At 42.3% G+C, this 22351-nt stretch overlaps 1 protein-coding gene across 11 annotated transcripts in view; it reads left to right on the top strand.

The window, feature by feature from the left end:
• GRIA4 (glutamate ionotropic receptor AMPA type subunit 4) overlaps nucleotides 1-22351 on the top strand; it is a 578537-nt gene that overhangs the window by 535972 nt on the left and 20214 nt on the right. For 8 of the 11 annotated variants that reach the window (XM_032427877.1, XM_032427876.1, XM_032427875.1 and 5 more), the window contains one exon: nucleotides 1147-1394. In XM_032427877.1, coding sequence (XP_032283768.1) covers nucleotides 1147-1394 — 248 coding nt within the window. Of the gene's footprint in view, nucleotides 1-1146; nucleotides 1395-13493; nucleotides 18964-22351 lie in introns of those variants that run through there. The other 3 variants (XM_032427873.1, XM_032427874.1, XM_032427872.1) reach the window with 3 other exon arrangements.

Raw genomic sequence — 22351 nt, forward strand, 5'->3', positions numbered from 1 at the left:
TATCCCTTGGGGACATTTGAGTTCGTTTGGATGTATTTTCACCTTTAAAATGTCTGTATGGATGAAAAAATCTAACAGGCATGCAGATACCAGCAGAAGGTTCTAGGTAAATTAAGTAATGGGAGTAAAGTAGATGGAGCCCAAATAGACAGAAATAAATGTATTTCTTGGCTGAAGTCAAGGTACCAGAAAGACTAACTATCCACAATGTATCCTAGGAAAACAAGAATCGCCTTTCTTTTTCAGTTTTTCTAACTTTTTACTTAAAAAACATTTTTTTATTTTTATTACTGAAGTGTTGTTGACATAGGTTGTTATATTAGTTTCAGGTGTAGAGTGATGCATCACTTCCGTGCATCACCCGGGCTCCTGATGATAAGTGCGCTCAACATCTGTCCCCACACAGTGTCGTTAGGCCCTTCCTGACCCTGTTCCCTGGGTGACACTTTTCATCTCCGTGACGTTTATTGTATACCTGGAAGTCTGTACCTACAGGGAAGGAATCACTTCTCTTTAAAGTTTAAGGGATGTTCTATTTGGAGATTTTATTAGAAAAAGTCTACAACTGTTTGGTGGACCTAGACTTTGCGTCTTGTGTTGTGGACGTTTGGCTTATGAACCCCACTGAATCAGCTCCTCCCTTCGTGACTTGATACGGACCGCTCTTCGTCCACATCTTAGAACGCTTCACATTAAAACTGGGAGGCATGAGAAAAGATAAAAATGAAAACGGTATAGCAGCACCCCTCAATCGTCATCAGATTTGCAGAGCTGGCCCCTTCCGGGTTTACCATGATTGTGACAGCAGACATGATTTTAAATGTCCCACTCTCTCTATGGCACCCTACGTTTAAAAATAATAGTAGTAATATGTTGTTCTTTAGGCAGCTGAGTAGGGTAATCATGTATGACCAGAGGGACCCGCTTGTTCAGGTGTCACTTCTAAATGTCTGCTGTTTCCGTGATGTCCTTCACCCGTTGTAAAAGGCAGTTTTCTAACTGGAGGGGAAAAAGTCAGCCAGGCTGACTGGAGTTGCAGGACCAGGGAAAGGTACTTAAAGAGGCTTTCTCCTCGTCTGGGTTCGGTCACTATTAACATGTCGTTCCCTTCTCTCCTGTATTTAATTTCATTTGCATTTCCTCCAGAGATCAAAAATAGCGGTGTACGAAAAGATGTGGACCTACATGCGATCCGCAGAGCCGTCCGTGTTCACTAGGACTACAGCGGAGGGAGTAGCTCGGGTCCGAAAATCCAAAGGCAAATTCGCCTTCCTCCTGGAGTCCACTATGAACGAGTACATCGAGCAGCGAAAGCCGTGTGACACAATGAAAGTGGGAGGAAATCTGGATTCCAAAGGCTATGGAGTAGCTACACCCAAGGGTTCTTCATTAAGGTGGGTGGGATAGTATAACAATGTAACATGTGTTGTTATAATATTCCACCTTCCCTGATGTCCCCGACACAGTGATTTTGTTTTGTGTGTGAACATGGTATGTTCGTTTTTTTGTTGTTGTTTTTTTTTTCTTTTTCTCCATTTCATACGTTTTGATCAACAGTCAGGTAGTTTTTTTTTTAATTTGGAATAATTAATCCTAGTTGACCGGTATATCTTTGAAGGCCATATAAAAACCAAACTGGTTGAACACTAGCTGCCTCCAGTGGGCCTAAAACGTGGGTGGCGACGCTTCCGTGTCTCGTCAGCTTTTTTCAGTCACGCAATTCTGCGCTCTCATTTTGTCAGCTAATGATTCTACATTTTATCATGATTTTTTTTTTTAATTCTGCCTGCCCGCTAGTTTCTGAGTACGAAGAAATCAACCTCTTCCTAACAAACCACTTTTTTTTCCTCCATTTCAGTGTTTCGTTGATTATGGCATCTTTATATTTTAGGTTAACCTGAGATGGTATCGTGGCTGCATCTGTCCACAGATGGGGTCACGCCAGCGGGAAGCGGGCTCTGATTCTGTCCACAGATGGGGTCACGCCAGCGGGAAGCGGGCTCTGATTCTGTCCACAGATGGGGTCACGTCAGCGGGACGCAGGCTCTGATTCTACGGGCTTACTCCAGTCACACTCGCACCCATTGCAAAGGGAGTGTGGTGTAAGTAAGATCTGTAAAATTAGACCCGATGACATTCCAGAACTGTTCACACACAGACCCCTGAACTGTGATTCATGAGCACAGCATCACACATGTGGATTACTCGGATAATTATTTTCACACACAGACCCCTGAACTGTGATTCATGAGCACAGCATCACACATGTGGATTACTCGGATTATCCGAGTAATCCACATGTGTTAAAGAGGAGACTTTCATTCTTAAGGAAATGCTGGTAAAATCTGCCCTTTTTGCCCTTTTGGTCCTGGACATAGGGAATTCACATGTTTATGCCCAGGAGGCAGAATATCCTATTTTCCTTAAGCAATAAAGGCTCCTGGTGAATTGCCGGGGCTAGAGCAAAGCCGGAGTCAGCGGTGACAACTGACAAATCACTCTGGTCTCAGTGCTGCTTAGGAGGGATTCGTACAAAGCACAGATTCAAGAAGAAATCAGAATCTTTGCTAAAGGACCTAACCACGAACCCGGTCTTGAGAAATGATGTCTCTGGTAAGCCTTTGAAATGTGAAAGTAATGAGACCTGTACTGTTGCCCAGTAGGAAAGAAAGCAACGTAAAGATGATATGATCGTTCTCATTGGTTTGAACAAGGGAACTGCAGCGTGCTTTGGATATGTGTGTTGGGCGGGGGGTGAGGGTGTGGATGACACAGATCCGAGAAACAGTAGCCCTGGAAAGTTGTGTTAAACCAGTATTTAGTGTTTGCAAGCAACACTGTAATAATTAGTGAGGGGTTTTACGGTGTGTCCAAAAGGGACCATTTTAAAAGGAGAGAGGATAAAATGAGCCGGTAAAGACAGACTTGGGTGTGGACTTTGGCAGAAAGTCATGTTTCTTTGCACGTACTTCCTGTATGAAACCAGAGAAATGTCCAGGGAGAAAGCCAGACCAATAAATTACGCGTAACAAAATTCTACCCCAAAATGTTCCAACCATTCAGAAACTCAGACTGGCATCAGAGTGTTTGGTCTTCGAGGGTATATTTTGTAGGATGCAGTAGGAGAAATGTGTCATTTTGGCAAAGCCAAGGAGCAAAGAAATCTCTATTGAAGTAGGAGTTGTGAGAGCACCTTCGTGTAGCTAATTTAAAAGAACGGGAAGGGGAGAAAGCAATGGTGGTTGATATGTAGATCAGTGTTCAGACTATTGATTACATTCACTGGATGTCGCTTCTGCTCTTAATTAATTCTCTGTGGTGTAGCTGCCTTGTCCTCTGTCTTGTGTCTACTGATAAAGTCAAGTTCCAGGGACTGCATTTGGCCCTCAGATACGGGTGCGCCTGATTCCCATTGATGGCAAGAGTTCCCTCTTAAATGTGCCACTTTGTCAAATCCACACTACGGGGCTTGTTTGGGGAGACGCTGAAGGGCTTCATCTGTCTAGAACTGTATAATAATCCGCTATTGGCTTCCCCCTCTTTTCCTGTCCTTCCCTGGATCTTGTTAATGAGGTAATTGTTAAACCCAGCTTCCTGGATGGAGAGTTTGTTTATACGCTTTGTTTTATATATGCCACGGTTTCCTGAGCAAGCTGGCCCCTGCATGCCAAAACCACAGTCCTTTTGTCCGGTCTTCGAGAACACTGGAAGAGCAGGGAAGGCTAAGCAGCGTGCACCTTGCCCCCCACCTCCTCACTTCCCCACCCCCAGCCCAGCTACACGCGGGGCGCGCATCAAGCCTGAACTCTCATTCTTATTCGATGAGGAGCCTCGGTTTGAACAGAGGCAAACTCTCAGAGATGGACGAATGGGCACCTTCTATATAAAGGATTACTTTGTAGAAGCAAATTCAAAACAATTGCATTTATCACAGCAGGACCCCGAGGGCACATTTGCATCGAGAGTGTTGCCTTATTTGTTCAGTAGACTTTTCCTGTGGGCTCAGTCTTTCTTTTAACCAAGTCTTTACGTTAACAGTTCTGGATACAGTGAGACTAGTCTGTTTCCTTGTCTTTCCCACAAAGTCTGCTGTTGTGATTCACTGGGCAACATGAGACTTGAAGAACAGGAGAACGGTAGCCTTTCCTGCTGCGTCAGCGGAAGCAGAGAACGCACACACATGGCTAACAGTCTTCCAGTGGCCTCGGGAGTCACGTTTCCGGACCTTGCTGTGTGGTCACAGCGCTTCACGATCAACGTCCCAGAAAAGAGGAAGACTAGGATATAGAATCAGGATGGAAAGCCAGGACTCGGGTCTTCACTGTAGACCTGCAGACAAATGCAGTCTGGATCGTTACAGAGCCTGTCTGGGTGCGTGGGGTAGAAAACACTGCAGCAGGGTGACCGGCACCCGTCTGTACGGGACAGGGATAGCGCACAGAGCCCCTCGTTGCTCGAAGACACTATTTCAGACTCGTGTTTGCGAGGTTTACAGAAAGCTGTCAGTTACAGAAGCAGTATCCACGGTCAGAAATTATTGGGTTTCTTGTACTTTAACACAGATTTGTCAAGTTTTAGGTCACAGAAGGATGCTAGGAATGTTGATGCCGTGGGACGTCTCATCTCTAGGTCTTACTATGATAAAGAGGAGCGATAACGGGCCGATGTGCCTACGAACTATCGGTACCGGGCAGTGGGGGAACTCAGATCTGGCATAGCTATTTATTTTCCAAAGTCATCTAAAGAAAACTTTCAGTTCTCATTGTGAGATGAAAGGGTAAAATCTCTTCTTTTATATTATCTCTCAACTGTCCGCACGCTTTGATACTTCTCTCGAATCTTCTTTTCCTGTGCTCCGTGCCATTTATACGACTCTCAGCATCCTGGCCTTCCTTCTTGTTCCTTCTCCAATACCCTTGACACCCCAAAACAATTGTGACATCTGCCCTCTGGCTGAGAAACTTTCACAACACATGCTTTAGACAGCACTGCGGTGGGAACGCAGAGTTTAGATGAGGGAGGCAGCGTGTTCACTTTGACTTTATCATCAGTACTGTCAGCTTCACTACCCAGCAGAGACCCGCTGTCCGTGGCATTTACCGTAGCGCAAAGCTGTATGCTTGACCACAGAAATACGGTCCTTACTGTGTGCTCCCACTAGCTGCTGTGCTGTACTACGCAACAAACAAAACAGACGTTGTTCAGAGGGAATCGTAACTTGGTTAACACAGAGACGTACTAGGTACTGAACAGCTGTTAGGCGAGAAGACCCCTTTTGGAGGTACTCCTGGTACGTCGTATCCGTGAGTACCTCCAGGGAACATAGCGAGGGAGCCTATCTGAAGACTTCCCCTGGCCTCTGTAAGAATTTGTAGACTCGACCCTAGTGTTTGAAGCCCACTTAAAAAAAAAAAATCAAAAACCAAACCAAGCACTAGTCTCCTATCTTCCGTTATTCTGCAGTAATAATTCTTCAGATTTTGCCTTCTCTAAAAATGTTGGCGAGACTGTGTCTAAAATAAGACAAACGCTCTGTCACCCCCCCAGAAAATGTTTCAAAAGAAAGCAGTTCCAAAAGAACTTGATCAGTAATTGAGATCTGGGGGCACAGAGGCCCAGTAGGACCTGCTGCCCTCCCTTCTCAGGGAGCCCGTAGCAGCCGGAGCAGGACCTCAGCAGCCAGGACCGTGAGGTCAGCTCACAACAGCCACCGCCGAGCCCGGGGCCGCAGCGTGTGGGGGTGGGCAAGCACGAAGCAAGGGAATCAGAGTAACAGCTTCCATCCGACTCTTTCTTTCAGTCTTGAACGCAATCCCTGGCCCAAGTCTAGATCTCTGTCAGCATGGGCAGCGTCCTCGGTAGGCCAAATCGTGTTTCTTCCGCTTTGGAGGATCCTTTAGGGCAGATGTACTAAACTTAGTATTCAGATCCACGTGTGAAAAAATATATTATCCTTAAGGAACCACTTTCTCATGTAAAATTGGTGATAGGTGTTTACTCATCAGTTCACGTGTACTTACAAGGTCTAGAAACAAGGGGCTTGCTGGATGTTGTGCATGAGAATAAAGTTGATGTCTGTTTTCGATGTTAGTCACAAGTCAACTGTTAGCATTTGATGTGGACATTAGAAAAGCTTAAAAGTACAGAAAGTTAAACCTGAGCGCTCATATTCCTGAGCAGCACTTGGCCTGAAGTGATTAAATTTTCCACTTGTTTTCAGGAAATGAGTTGCTGTAGATTAGTACATGTTTGTTTGTTTGTTTATTTTAACTAGTAGGAAAGGAGATGTTTTTGCATATAAATATCCTTTCTTTTTCTTGATGTCCTAATGAGATACTAGAGGTAACTTAGTTTTTGTGATCCCGTTACGACTTGGAACATAGTCTGTTGGACTAAGGGTTAGAACAGACACACACAAGCACACAAATCCCCCCACCCCCAGTTGTAATATGCTTCATCACTTACCCAGTTTCCTACCAGAGATGCTGGTGTTTATTGCAGGGACCAGGTAGTTTGCATTCACAAACTGAGGTGCGCATGGTAAAGTTATCAATACTACATGCATCCCAGGGGGAAATAACCCCCTTTAGAATCCATATACCCCATCCTTGCTTTCCTTTCTAGAATGGTGACTCCAGTAGGAAACCTAAAACTTTCCACTGCCATTTGAAATTCTACATTTATCATTTAGGTCTTGCCTACACTTGAAAGATGATTGAAATCACAGCTCCCCATGAAGAAGAAAAAGAATGTGGCATTTTTCTGCATTTCGTTAAGATTCACCAGGCATTAAACATGTTTGCCATTCTTCCCAATAGAAAAAAAAAATGCTAATATGATTTGCCTTCATATATTTGCCAGTTCATTCAACAGATGGTCACTGGGTTCCCACTGAGAATTTGCCGGTTGGTTGTCATGTTGTTCCCTTTGAGTTCGGCTTTGTGACTGCCATAGGCACCACCACATCGAGACGTTTCTAAATTCAGTGTTTGGCTCTGTGCTCCTACTCACCATTACACTTAGAAACCGTATGTTAGTAACTTGCCTCAGAAAATGGGTAATCTGTGGCCATTTTAGTTTCTACCACTTCAAAGAGGATCAAATGTAAGGAGATAAAAATGCTATAAATGAGGTTCACCAATTCAAGCCTTCACAGCCTGATCCGAGGAGGGACCTAACACTGGACGTCAGCTGTGGCAGTTCTAAGAGAAGGCAGAATTCCAAACCGTTGTTCTTCAGTCCCACGTAATTGCCTTATAAGCAAATCCTATAAAGAAAGAGAATCTCCAGAGAGAATACATATATCCTGTACAATTCAGATCGATTCGGTGGTAACACACAATTGACGTGAGTGCCGAACCTCTCCCCAACCAGGTCAGGTGGCCTTGACCCACATGTGCTGAGAGTATTTAGGAGACACGGTGTCGTGTCTAAGACCAAAGTTCATCAGCCGGTAAGTGGATGAACGGATCCTTACATTAGTCGTTGGAAGTGTTGCCGTCTTGGCGGATGCCCCGTAGCCAGACAGGTCCCACCTTACGTCACTGGTCTTTATAGATCAATACAGATCATCTCACTCAATCGAATGGTTTCCAGAAGCGATCGCAGCGCTAGTGCTCAGGTTAAAGGGGGGACACAAAGGAACAACCAAGCGACTGCATGAGGGTGTTTGGACCCCCTGTTCTGCAGGGCTGGGTGGAAGCCCACGTGTGGGTTCTCCAGAGCTCAAACCAAAAACATGAGGTCTGGAGAAAAGACACGCCAATCCCCCCTCCCCTGAAGGGCACTGGCAATGCCAAAATCTAGACAGAGGCCCAACTAGGTACCGTAATAAGGAAATCGAGTCCGGACCGTTGAAGCAAAGAATCTGAAAGGACTGGGGGAAGGGAAATGTGTGGCGCCAGGAATTCTAGAGTTGGGAAAACAGTGACAGCCGCAGAGGTCCTGCCTTTCCAGGGAATCAGAGATGTTGGCGTGGCCCACGCGTGGGTTTGCTGCCGCCAGTTCAAGTCTCAGCCGTAGGACAAGCACCCTACAGCAGAGAGATTGCCTCTGTGAAACGTCCCTGCTGCACGTGAGGCAGCTTCTGCCCGTGGCTCCAGGGTCCTCTGTGGCCTGTTTGTGCCAGTGACAGAAGAGACTGTGTCTGGTTAGTGTTCTTCCCAGGAAGGCCTCAGGCTATGGGACCAGGAGCTCTGTAGGTAGTAAGTGCCCTTGTCGTTTATACACCAGGAGCAGCGGCTAGTTTATCCTCGGAAGAGCAGCAAGGTCAAGTGATAGGGGGGGTTTTTTGCTATTGTTTTTGCTTTTTGTGCATTGCTTGTGTAGGATTTGTTCTCCAGACTTACCTTCCTAAAGGGAAGGCTGCAAGGACGATCAGCCCAGGCTCAGCAGAGGAGGGGTCATTAAAGTTCTCAGAGAGATCACAACCCTTACTCCTCTCAATAGTTCGGTAGGAACAAGACGAGAAGCATTATTGTCCTGCCGTAGCAGATTCCTACCCCTTACTGTCCCGAGTCCCTTTTACCTGAGATCATGGAGGTAGGGTGGGGAGGGATTGCATGAGAGAGAGAAGAGGGGGCTCTTCTCTTATTCCATGCTTGGGATAATCGGACGTGGAAAGAATATTTTAGATGTGCACATGGGCACACACACACACACACACACAGGACTTTGGAGGGAGCATGGTAATCAGATTTACCATGAAACTCCAAAATACCTATAATAAACTAAAAATACAGCTCACTTTATTGTGGAGATGTAATATTCTCCTAAATGTAGAATTCTATACAATACTGTTTTAATGCAGTTTTATCCTAATGATAAGCATCTACTTAGTGCATCATAAGTAAATAATGGTTTTCCATAAAAATGAAAATGTTTCAGCATAGCATATGGGAAACCACCCAGCCACAACTTGAGACATTATTAATATCTTCCTTTTGTCTCTAAAGATAAAATCAGCCAAGATTGGGCCTGGTTTATGATTCGTACTTAAGAAAGGGAAGATAAAATAGCTTGGCCATTATTTGGAATGAGCTGGGAAATAGTAAAGACTCTGGTTTAGAATTATATTCTGTTTTAATTCAGCTAGGAATGAGAAACTGTAGTTCATTTATTTTAATGTTTGTCCCCCCCATTCAGTCTTATAAGTCTTGTTTTCAGAATGAAATAGCATACATTTGAGATAACGTTGCCACAAACAGCATGTCCCATACATCCTGGCAGCACCTAAATAGAAGATCCCCGTGTTACCCTGCAGGCCACCTAGCCCTGGCCCTAAGCCTTCTTGCAAACAGCCTTATATTAATTATAAGAATATCTTGTAACTAATAATCATACTAATGGAAGTTAGAAATACTTTGTTTATCCTCCTTAATACCGGAAAAGTCTATTTCACAATTGAAAGTAGCTTATTTTAAATGGACAGATTCCATACTCTCTGAAAACCCGAAAAGCTGTTGTTCGGGCTCATCCACAGAATGATATACACTTTTAGAAACTTTATGAGACCATTTCAGTATGCTCTCTTAGTATCACATGACTCAACAGTGAAGAAAAATTAAAGGCATAAAAACAGTCCTAACATCAATTCTGCCTTTCAAGTTTATAATTCCAAGATGTGGGAGCAATCTATCATTTTAAATACCACTGACCATGCAAAGTCCTATCACATCACATTGAAATAAAGTAGACTTCATTTAGCCCACTTTTTTTTCTGGGGTACTCAATAAAAAAACCTGACACACAGATAATTTTTTACAGCAATGTCATTCAATCTGTTTTCTCTAAGCATTCAATCTTTGGGAGTTAACCAAAATAAGAATTAAAATGGAGTCAGTTAACCAAATGTGACACGAACAGCTCTCTACTTTCAAAGAAAAGAGGAGTGTGTGGACCCCTCTCCGCGGACGATAGCATAAACACCGGGGAGACCTACCCACAAGGCCTCTGCTCTTACAGAAAATGGTTGCTTCCTATTTGGGGCTGACAGATACGCAGTTTCTGAACAGCCTTTTTAAAATGGCAACAGGCCAGAATCTCACTAGTAACTAAGAGAAGTCTCCTCAGATATCCAGCCCCATATTCTTCTGTCTTTTCAGGTATTTGCAACTAAAACCACAAAAACAAACAAACAAACAAAATCATAAAAGCATTTATCAGTGAATACCACTGCTCTGTGTTGCCAGGCCTGAGAAATAGAAAAGTTAAAATTAAACCAAGTATCCAGAGCCCTAAGGCAGTACCCTAACCTTTGGCTGCTATTCAAGGCCAGGCGGAGGTAAATAGAAGTCAGCGGGATCCGAGAAGAGCTGACCTCAGATTGTCTCCCAGAGTAAAGAGCAAAGGGCAAAGGCTAACAAAAAAAGAAGTGGCTTTCTATTAAATGATATAGCAATGATAACATCATCTAAGGCAAAGAATCCATTCATATGCCATCTAACTGATGTTCTTTTTAATTTGTTCACTTTTAAGAGATGATGTTTAAGTTAGGCTTAATGATAGAACTCTAAAAATTACTGAGCAGTATCGTTCTCAAGTGAGACAAAAATAGCAGCGGTGCAGCCTGAGAGCGTTCAGGCCACTCCCGTGTGGTTATTGTCACTCGCTCCCTTTCACCCTCTTACGATGCCGTTTTATTAAGAGGAAGAGTCTATCGGTTGGAGACGTTAGGTGACAGGCACGCAGTGCCACAGCTGTGGTGGAACGGCGCAGTCCGTCACTGGACTCTCTCGCCAGTGCTCTTACGGGGAAAGAACGAAAGGGAACTTTTTAACATAGATACAACTTACTTTCAAAACTTCCTGAACAGTTTCTGTGATTCTTCCATGTTGCAGTTTCAACAACATCCATAATTTCAAGGCGTATTGAGAATACCCCTATAGAGAGCTCAAGAGACTATTTAAAAAAAAAAAAAAAAGCCAAAAACTAAATAAGCTCTGGCTAAGTTGAAGAAATTACACAGGAATAGACTTCAGGGTCAACATAAAGATTGTACAACAATTAAAACTGGTCCAGAAGTGGGAGGAAGCTGGTTCAGATCCCCAACATCAGAGTCGCTCAAGTAGAAACAGAAGAGCCTCCCACTTTGAGAGTCTAAGAATCCGTGTCATGTCCTGGACCATCTTTAGCAAAGCAACCGAAGAATTCTCTTAACACCTCTTTGAAGTTGCAGATACTTAATAAGACTGGGGAGAAATTCATTCCCAGAACCTCAATACAAGCTAATCCGGTTTTAGAATTAAATAAGTCACTTCTTCAGTAAATAGCTGCTTTTTATCACATTCTGTCTACACTGTGAGATAGAAAGATATTTAAGGAAAGCACTTCTCTTTAAGAACCACAGAGCTAGAGATAGACGCAGGTCTTGTATGCCTCCCTGTACAGACATTTAAAATTACATACTGACGTCAAACTTTTGGCAAGGTACAAATCTGACAAACTTCGCTGGGTTGTAAAAGGAATAAAACAGCAAAAGGGAGGCACATGCGTGTAGAAGGACTTGCTTTTTTTTTTTTTTTTTAAGAACAACAGGTATGCTTCCCCACCTAGATGATAAAAATTGATCCATGTAATCTGGTATCCCATGGTGTTTCAAAATAAAATACATGAGAGGGTGATTTTTAAGAGCCCCTAATAACACTAGCAACTTCCGTTGCTACTTTATTTATTTTTCATTTTTGTCCTCATCACAAATAGCAATCCACCTATGCTCTGAAGCCTGAAAACTGCACAGCCCACTGGAGTTTTACCCAATCCACGCAGTGTCCCCACAGTTATTCTAATTCATAGACTTTCACATCATTTTGGAATACAAAGATATGTCCTTCAAAACTCTGTCATTTAGGTGACTTCCGTGGATGAAGTAGGTGTTTTATTAAAAAAAAATGTACTTTTTTTCTACTTACAACAGCTTCACAGTTTCCAAATGTATTATTACAGGAAAAAAGGAAATTTCCTATTTCTGTATATATATTCTTTGGAATGTATAGAGTGTAGTGGATAAAAGACTGGTTTGTCAAAATGGCCAATTTTGGAATATTCTTTGAAGATAATGAAGTTAAGGTTCCCAAGTAAGAACATGAGGACAAACACGTGTATTTGTAGTTGGAGAAGCATTACTCTGCCGGGGTCTGCAGCATGTAACTTTAAGGGGATCAAAGCTCAGAGGGTGATGGTGACAAACGTATGGTGTAGAACCTTCCATACAGTGTTTTTTTCCTGCACATTTTCATAACGGCCATTAGAGTAACGATTACCCCATCCTTCATTTCGACGTCTCTGGAATATATTGTGACTACCCAAGGTTCCAAAGTACATCCATTTTCTCACCTGATGTCGTTTTACTTGATAAAGAATTTTAATAAATTACCCAAAGTTAAATAACAATAGCACATGATCTTGTATGGGTTCAGGCTCATTCTCGGTCTCCACTTTCCTTCATGTCTCATGGAACTCAATCAATTGTCTGGTATTTGATCTTTTTTATGGGAGCCAGTCACTGAAATTATGCCAAAGGGTGACTAGGAATGGACTCTAAGCTCGGTTAACTAGACGGTAGTCTCAAAAAAGACAGTCGTTCAAAGAAGAAAAAAATCGTATCAGATGCCATGTAAATGAAAAGGAAACAAATTCAACAAGTCCTACACACCAAGCGCATGTAGATCAATTTACTTGCCCCAACAAATCCTTGGAGCTGGTGTTATTGTCTTCACCTGGTCAGATGCTGCCGCTGAAGCTCCGAGGGAAAAGGAGCCCATCATTGTCTCCTCCCCAAATCCATGCTCCTTTCATGTGCTGCCTGCCTTCTCTCCAGAGATACCAGAATCCCAACTTAGCTAGAGGTACATCATGGAAGAAAACAGCTCTGTCTCACCTGTGATTCCCTGCTTTGAAAAAATAAAGCAAGTACCCAGTTTCCAATAATATCCCATTTTCCCCAACTTTCCTAACCCTCCCCTTTTATGACCCCTTAGGGTTGGTGGTTTTTTTTTTCATTTGCAGTAATTCTTGTTAATACCAAATTTAGTACTGCCCCCAACATGGTGTTGGCTTGTAGCACCATCAGTTTGCCCTCAAAAACACCAGGAGCATCAGGGAAATGGGTTGAGAAGACCACAGCATGCCTGTCTTTTTAGGGAGCTCCAGGTGCACCCCCACCATACGCTCTCCGTGATTCACAACAGCGGATGAAAATTACCCATGTAATGCGCTTGCAGGAATTCCTCTGCTCTACGTCAGGCTTCAGTTCATTGGAGCTCTGACAAAATAGACTGATTAGAGTAGTTTTGTCCCTCTTACACAGCGAATGTTCATTCCCCTTTGGCTTAATCCTTAAAATGAATTTTAAGCTCATTTCAATGAACGCCCCAGTGTATCAGACAGTTGGTAGTGTCTTGTGAGACCTGAGAAAAGGGTTGGCCAGAACTGAACTTGACTTTAATACAAGACCATGTTCTATTATTGTTTAACTTTGGGTATTTCTCCCCTAGGAGGAGGACAGAGGAGAACTAACCAGCTCCAGGACCAAGGTAAGAGGGGAGTTTTCTTTCAAAAGAATGGGTTCCATCCATTTGAAGGAAACCCCTCCCCCACCTATTTTTCAATCCCTTTTTCTTTGTACATTTATATTTTTTAACCCACGCCTTAGGAAACCAGCTTGCCCCTTGTGTGTAGTAGTGACTTGAACATCCCCTCACAAATGTTACAGCAGGAAAAAGTAAACACCGTCACACAAGTCATATCAGTTATATGCTAATGCGTTTATGTTTTCCATCATCATTAAATATCGGTGCCGGTCTTCCATTAAGGATCAGTCTTTTTGCATAGGCCTTAAGAAATTGCCGTCAGCTGTTAATTTCTCTCTGTGTAGAATATGGATGGTAACTGATAATCAAACCATAATGGGTAATGGGGTTACAAAAATATTAAAATTAAAATCCAAAGTGTTTCTGTAGAAAATACACTATTCTTAAGAAATTTTTTATTTAAAAAAAGGATTTTTTATTAAAAGAAGCAGCTGATAGAATGTAAATGATATGTAATTTGGGATATGCACAGGCTAGACTCTGGGTGTTCAGCAGTTTAGACTTGATGAGATGTTTAAGGTGCCATATGAAACCAGGAACCGGATAGAAAAGGGAGGAAGGAGAGTTGACCCTGTCCTGAGCAGTGTTTCTCGTGCTTAGAGAGCCTTCCCGGGCATCGCTCCCAAGTGGTTTCCATTGTTACCGCTCACCTTCTGTGTTGTTGTCCCTGGAAGTCATCAGTATTCCCTGCTTTTGGTACTCTGTGTCACATTGGTCCTTCCAGGGGGTAGAAATCCCAGGCGAGAAACAAGTGAGAGAAACTAAAAGCATCCAGAATTTGAGATATTAGAAGAAAGGTGGAATCCAGTGGGGTGGGGGGCACAAAGGGACAGCATCCGGACCCTCTGCAGCAATCCTTCAGTTGTCCTTGCTCTCCAAGGAGGCCAGGTCTTGTGATTCAAGTAGATTTTAGGGAAGCTTGAGGCTCAAGCAGAAGAGAATCCTAGGAAGCAGGGGAAATGTGCATAAAGAAGGCGAATTCAGGCCATTTGTTGCCAATAAAATAATCATCGTCTTTTAGAAACACTGTTCTGGGCATTTTGTTACAAGCGTGTTTAGAATCACCTTCAGGTTGGATTGTCAGGGTTTATTTAATGAAAGAAAATCACTTCAGACGGATCTGTTTTTGTGGGAGACTGTTGTCTTAGGATCAAGATCCACAGTAGCCGTGCGACTAGGAACGTCCGTGAGGGGACGCGCGTGAGATGGGAACTTGGTTTTAATGCCAGCAAACGCGAGTTTTGTAGATACTGCTATTGCGTAGTGGTCACCAAGCACAGAAACCTAAGCGCCGGACTTTTAGCAGATGATGCGTTTTGTTGTCAGAAATCAGAGCCTAATTTTTACGCTCTCACTCCCGGCCTCCCTCGGTGACAGGCTCAGGATGTATTGGAGGCACCTGATTCACTCCTGCGTTTTAAGATGCCAGGTGTATGGTTCGCCTAAGCAGCCGCACACAGGGCTGTTCCGCGAACCGTGTACGTGTGAGAATTTGGCGTCCACACCGACGTTAGGTCTGTCGGGCAGATCTGTTGTGTGATCTGAATTTTATGAAATCGTTCATGGTGATCTCGTTCAGGGGAAGAATTGGGGGTCGTTCTGCAGTGAATTGGTTCTGTTCGGTAACCTGAACTTGAGATGAAACACCGTTTTCGGTTTTTTGTTTGTTTTGCTTTGTCTCGTTGCTCTGTAAAGTGAAAAATACTGACCTCATATTAATTGCATTCAGTTTATCAGGTATACGACAAATAGTGAATGGAAGCGCGCAGGCTGGTGGCTTAAGAAATACCCAAGTACTTCTGACCAGAAGCAAGTAACTGAAGGGCTGTGTGCTGTGCTCTAGTATTAACACCACTTGAAGCAAATGTAGGTGAACGTATTTTCAGAATTTACACTTTTGGGGTTTTTTTCCCATTTAAATTATTTAAGAGAAATAAATGAGAGACTATATTTCTGTTTTGAAGTGTGGTTTTGAGTCCTGCTGCCAGCAAAGATAAGCAGCTTTGTGTTTCCCTTTGAAGGGCATAAACTGAAAAGCTGTAAAGACACACAGACTCAGAATTCTTAGGGTTTGGTGGTTTTCAGAGAATAACGGAAGAGCCGCCGGTGCTCCTACTTAGGCGGTTCACACAGCTTCTTCAAGTTCCCATTAGCTTAGAATCCCTTCTTCTGGAAGGCCTGTTTTTATCACTCTGTTTCTTTTTCTATTTATGCTGTTCTCCCACCTCACAAAAATCCATGCCAGAGTTAGGGTAGATGAAACAAGAGCAGCTAAAGACATTTTAAGTTCTATCCAAATACTAGGCTACTGCGAGGGACTCTGGCACCCTGAATGAAAGAGAAATTGAAACTTTTTTAAGAATTTGGTGGGAAATTTAAAGTATTTGTAGATAAAGATTTACTAGACATTTAATGAATTAAGTGCATATTTAAATACACAATAAAATAAATCTTAATCAGGTTAAACCAGACATAGTGTTGGCCTTTAATTATCTGTTGATGACAAATGTAATTAATTTCTCTGATGTACTGAATTATACTGTTCTCAGCAGTAAATTTAGTAACAAGAATTTTATAAAAAGGACATGTTTTATTTGCTACTGTTAAATAGGTTAGAACAAAATGATAAGAATACCATTATCTGGGATTTAGTTGTAAGTATCTGATTTCACCTGATACAACAAGCTTGTATCTGATTTTATCAGTTCGTATTTTTATCCTTGCCCCGCTACGCAAACTGAGCTGGTAATCCCTTTATTTTAACCATCTATAATCTCACTGAAATATCATCTTAGGTATTTTGTTTATATGATGGGCAAAATCGTTTGCCATCATTCATAAAAATAGCTAGTGTTAGTAATTCTTTTTGTCCCTCTTGCCAATATTTAATAGACAGTTCGGGAGCCCTTTTGCTTTGTTTTATTTTGTTTTGCTTTAAAACTGTCTCCATAGGAGGTCTTCCCAAAATCCATTAGGTGGCACAGTCAATGGTTCAGGCACAAGATTCTTTCATTTTAATGGGCTGCTTAAAAAGTAGCACCTTAAGTTAATCACGGAGATATCAGCCCTCCAGATAGTTATTGCATGGCTTCTGTAGTTCTCGCCCTGCCTTGGGACTGAGGATGGTGTAAAATACCGTCAAACAGAGTCGCTGTGCTCCACGGGAGAAGACCATACAGAGATAGCAACACTGTGAAGTGATGTGGGACTCCAAGTAATTGGGAGCGCTGCAGACAATAGATAATTTAAAGAAGAAGGAGATCACTAGAGTCTTAGAGTATCTGGGAGAGACCTAATAAAAAAGGTTCACATGTACTAGTTGATAAATATTAGTTGAATGAATAAGTCCATGAGTGACTATTGGAAAATGGAAAGAACTTTAGAAAAGCTAAGGGGGAAAAACGAAATTTCCGGTGAAGGTTCTGTCATGAGACTGGAACCGACTGCGAATAAAATGTCTTTGGGACTCTTAAGGAATCTCGCCTGGAGGAGGCAGAGAAGGTCTGTTTGGGGAATTAGGGTGGTTAAGAGGCTGGGCTTCTGTGGTGGAAGGATCCAGGTTCCAATCCCGCCTTTGCCATTTACCGGCCATGTGGATTCAGTAAGGACTCAGTGAGAATGTGAAGAACTTGGGACAGAGCCTGGCTCAATCAAATGTAATCAAGTTATACTTTAAAGGTATACATATAAGCTGAATTGTGAGGAAGCTTTGAATGTCAGGAAAATTAGAACAGAGTCGTATGTTGGAGGCAGTCATGAGTCCCCAAAGGTTTCCAACAAAGCGGTGTAAAGAAGCAGAGAAGCATAGCTGTTCTGACTCCGGGTAGCTGAGAACAGATTGAGTCAGTGGATCTTGTCTCAGGTGATAGAGGCTTTGACTCAGATGTTACCTGTATAATAGAAATGAACATATAAATTTAAGAGACACCTTTTCAGAAAAAAAAAGGTTCTTAATGGCTACTTGGCTGTAGGGAAGGAGTGGAAAATTCGAAGATGAGATTGAGTTTCTGTGATTGGGCTTTATTATTTGTGTTTACCCTTCTACTTCTGTGAAGCGTTTTCTGATCCATTATACTGAAGCTTCTTTATAATAACGTGTTTGGGATCCCTCATTACCTGTCCTAAAAGAGCAGAACTTAAGTCATTAGGAACCTAGTATGTATAAAAATAGACCTGTCTTATTCCAACCTTAGGAAGGAACAAGTATCACCATCTAATCAAATCAAGTCAACATAAAGTTTATTGTACAGCTTTTTAAGAAACGTTATCTACTGTTCTTTCTTCTTGGATATTTAGGAAGGATCAGTTCCAGCTGGTAAGACCACAGGCCTCTCAAGTCTTATCTCAAGAAGCGTTTAGCCAGAGGGGGTAGAAATTGCAGGGAATGTATCAGTCAAAGCTTAATGAGGGATCACCCCCAGCAAGCCTGATGAACGGGGTGGGCGGGAGAAATTCCCCCTTGGAGAGCCGTAGTAGGGAGGAATACTTGGTTTAGCTACACAGGAAAGGGGACCCACAGAAAGCGAAGTGATCCTAGCACTGTGGGAAAGAGCACTAGGCCGGGAGGCAGCAGACCTCCATCCCGGCTGGGTCTTGGTGAGCAAGGCGCCGAACTTTCCTTAGACCCCAGTGACCACAACCGTCAGATGAGATGGTTTGAGACACCCTCTGACCCCCACTGTGACTCAAAAATGCTACGATTCTAGTTCTTTAAGGCAGTTGATGGAAGTTTTTAACAATGAGCAAAGGAAGGAAAAAAGGAAACTCGGTTGTTGAGCATTCTGGAAATCCTATAGAGAGAATAAGGAGCGTGGCCTAGGAGAAGGAATCCGGAGGAGTCAGGGACAGAGCAGAGACCACCCAGCAAATCTGCGTGGAAATCCCAGTGCTGCTGACAGCTCACACGCAGTAAACGGTGACAGCCACCAGCTCTGCGACTTCTGAAATCGTACTTTAGCTTAATGACAATCCCTTAACAAGTGGGATTCAGAGAGAACTGGAAGCACTTCACAGTCCGTAGGTAGCGACTTGAAACAAAGCCCCATGTTGTATGATTCCATCACAGAAACTGCTCGTAAAAACAGGGTGGCTTGGCGTGGGGACTTGAGCCCGTATCATCTCAAACAGCACCCCAGGGCACCACAAGTCAAATAAAATTTACATGATTTAATACGAATAATTGATATTTTCCCAATATTATCTAAGGGTAACCAAAAGTGTCTTTGAGCAGTTTTTATTTTTAATTTTTATTAATGTCACATGCAGTCTTTTAAGAAGCCCTGCACATGGGGGCGCCTCAATGGCTCATTCGGTTAAGTTAAGCGTCTGACTCTTGATCTCAGTTCAGCTCTTGATCTCAGGGTCGTGAGTTCAAGCCCTGTACTGGGCTCCACACTGGGTGTCGAGTCTACTTAAAAAAATTTTTTAAAAAAAGCCCCGCCCATGCTGTGTTTGCAGAATGATCACAGATTGAGGCTCGTACCTTGCAAGTTCCTTACCACCAAACCACAGTCTTAAAACCTCCTCTCTCTTAAAATTCTGGAGCAACCATGGGTCATAGAAATATTTTTATTTCCCTTCCTTTAATAGACATACTTGAAAGTGGCCATTAATTAATTTTAAAATAAGTGTTACTAGAATCTGGAAGAGATATTTTTTATCTGTATTCACGATTCCCTTTCCAAATTTTGTGGATCCCCTGAAGTCATTATGCCAGTCTGTCTATCTGTAGCTTTCACGGGCTTTTTTTTTTTTTTTTTTTTTTAAAGATTTTATTTATTTATTTGACAGAGAGAGACACAGCGAGAGAGGGAACACAAGCAGGGGGAGTGGGAGAGGGAGAAGCAGGCTTCCCACCGAGCAGGGAGCCCGATGTGGGGCTCGATCCCAGGACCCTGGGACCATGACCTGAGCTGAAGGCAGACGCTTAACGACTGAGCCACCCAGGTGCCCCGCTTTCACGGGCTTCTAAAAGAGGTCCCTACCCAAAGGAGAATAGAAAATTCTACTCTGTGACCTAAAATTGACAAAATCATGAAACTAAACTGCATGAAATATTTGTAAGGATTACATTTAAAAAAAAAAAAAAAGTTTAACACTAAAAGTATAATTAAATTTTTCATTTATCACAGTCTCCAGCTAATACTCTAAATTACTGGCAGACATCCTCACAAAAATCACAGTATTTCTTCAAAAATCACATTCCTCAGACCTGGGCCTCAAATAGCAATTAGTCATGCAAATTCCAAGGAACACATACGTTAGGGGCACCTGCGTGGCTCAGTCGGCTAAGCATCTGCTTTGGCTCAGGTCTTGATCCCAGAACCCTGAGATAGAGCCCTGTGTCGGGAGGCTCCCTGCTCAACGGGGGGGTCTGCTTCTCCCTCTCCCTCTGCTGCTCACCCTGCTCATGCTCTCTCTCTCCCTCTCTCAAATAAATAAATAAAATCTTCAAAAAACACACACTTTAGAGACCATTTTTGGAATCTAACCCAGTATCTACATAATTCATTTAGTTGTCTTTGACTTACTTGGAGTATGAAATGCTGCAAAGGACTCTATACACTAAATTAATTGCATATATGCCATCCAAAATCCAAAACAAAGACAATAAATCCTTCCTTATCAAAGTGGTTTTCAAAGGCTCATTATACATCATGTAGGGTCTGAATTGTCTTTCCACTGAAAAAAATTTTCCCTCCTAATTTTGATATCAAATTATTGATTGGCAGTGCCATTTTTATGCAAATCTTACCTGTCATTGTGTAAGCCAACTGGAATTAAAACTTAGTATCTTTTCTAAAAACATTTGCATATATATGCAGAGCAATTTAGCCCAAATCCTGTCTTTGGAAAGAAGTGCACAAATCCAATGAAGCAAAAAGAGCCTTGTGCTTGTTTACTGGAAGGGATAATTTGGGAAGAAAACTAATAGCACAGCTGCAAGTTAAATTGAAAACTTAGTGGAGCATTTATAATGCCGAGAATCCAGGCCTTACGCAGTTGATCAAGGGTAGAACTGTGGACGCAAACGCCTTTCCTTAAGATCAGATTCTCACCTCCTTATCATTTGACAGCCTATTGATTTTTATTTACTTACTATATTTTCTTGATTGATAAACTAGTTCTTTCTCAGTGAGTTATTCATAAACTTGGTACAAAACTCTGGGGTTGTTGTAAATTCTCAGTTTCATGGCTGATTTCCTCCAAACACTTTTATTTGGGGGGACATCATTAATTAAACGGCAAAAGTAAAATCCCGTATGTCCCATGCTCCTCCCTCCCCATCTCCTCTTGCTCTACTGGGGTAGACTTTCCTGTATTCAACCCTCATGACAGTAGTGACAATTGCCACCATCGCTTAAATAAGAACCAATAGTCTGTGCAGTAGTCTGTGATAAATTATTCATTCTTCATGAAATTACTATTTTCTTACTAGAGTGGTCCTAGAAATTTTCTGCATGTACTTATCTGGTGCATAATAAAGTTTAAATCAAATGAGTTTTCCAATCTGGAGTTTTAGTTTAAATGCAAAAAAGAGATACAGTAAAGATGTGGTGTGATGAAAGACTTTTTTAATGGCATTTTTTTTAATTCCTGAAAAAAAAAATGAAAATGGCTTTTTTCTTAGGGTCTCTACTACTTGTTTGGGGAAGAACGTAGTTGCCAGCTCTGAAAATTCTTTTCCTAAAAACAGAGGTATATACATATTTTTTTTTTAATGGCCCACTTTGCAGGACTCAAGTCTACGCACCATCACATTCATTTAATTCAGCCTAAGGGGAAAAGCTCACCTTGTCTATGTAAATATGTGTGAAACAGCGAGAGTCTTTTCTCCAGGCCACTGAGAGTTCTATTAACCTCCTGCAGATCCTGTCTGACGGGGGAGGCCCACTAATTGATGGATTACTCATCCTTCTCTGCCTGACCTGTTCCCCTCAAACAAGGCAGAACCTTTGTAGAAGTCAAGTTCATCATCCCCTGTCCTCCAGCCTGTGGCTAGAGACCCAGAACCAGGTGGACCAAAGCAAACCACATCATCGGGAGCAATGAATGCTTTACTGACATCCTTAAGAGCAATTCCTAAATTCTACCTCTTCCTCATTTCTTTGTTTTTTGGGGGTTTTTTGGATCCAAAATGAAATGTATATGTTGGTTTGCATAAAACAGTTCTTTTAGGCATTATATTATAAAATAATATAAAATTATAAAATAATCGAGGCTTTTTTTGTTTGTATTTACTGATTATTAAAGTATCACTTAGAGTAGAAAATTCTGGATGGGTGGGGAAGCGTAAAAAGCAAAATGCAGTCCAAACTAACCATAATCCCTACGTTCAGAGACAGCTCTTTGTTGTGGTTTTTTTCCCAATATTTTTCCATTAATGTCTCTGTCTCTCTCTAAATATATATTTTTTATTCTTAAATTAAAATCATAGGGAATATACAAATTTGTTTCTTTTTTTCCACTTAACATTATACTATTATCATTTTTCCTTGTTGTTAAAAGCTTCGAATGGTCGTAAAACGTTCAGCCATACAAGTTATGGGTGCTTATCAATACCATCACCTGAGGAGCTTTGTAAAGATGTAGACACAGTGCCCCTGACTCAGAGGGACCTGACCCAGCAGCGTTAGGCCTGAGCATCTGTATTTCTGATGGGGGCGCTCTACTCAAATCAAGCTTGAGAACCGCTGGGTCTCCCCACGTCTACTTCATTCTCCTCTTCTGGTGGGCATGTGAATTGCTTGCCATGTTTGCTA

The sequence above is a fragment of the Phoca vitulina genome, unplaced genomic scaffold, assembly GCF_004348235.1.
Source record: "Phoca vitulina isolate PV1807 unplaced genomic scaffold, GSC_HSeal_1.0 scaffold38, whole genome shotgun sequence".
Lineage (NCBI taxonomy): Eukaryota > Metazoa > Chordata > Mammalia > Carnivora > Phocidae > Phoca > Phoca vitulina.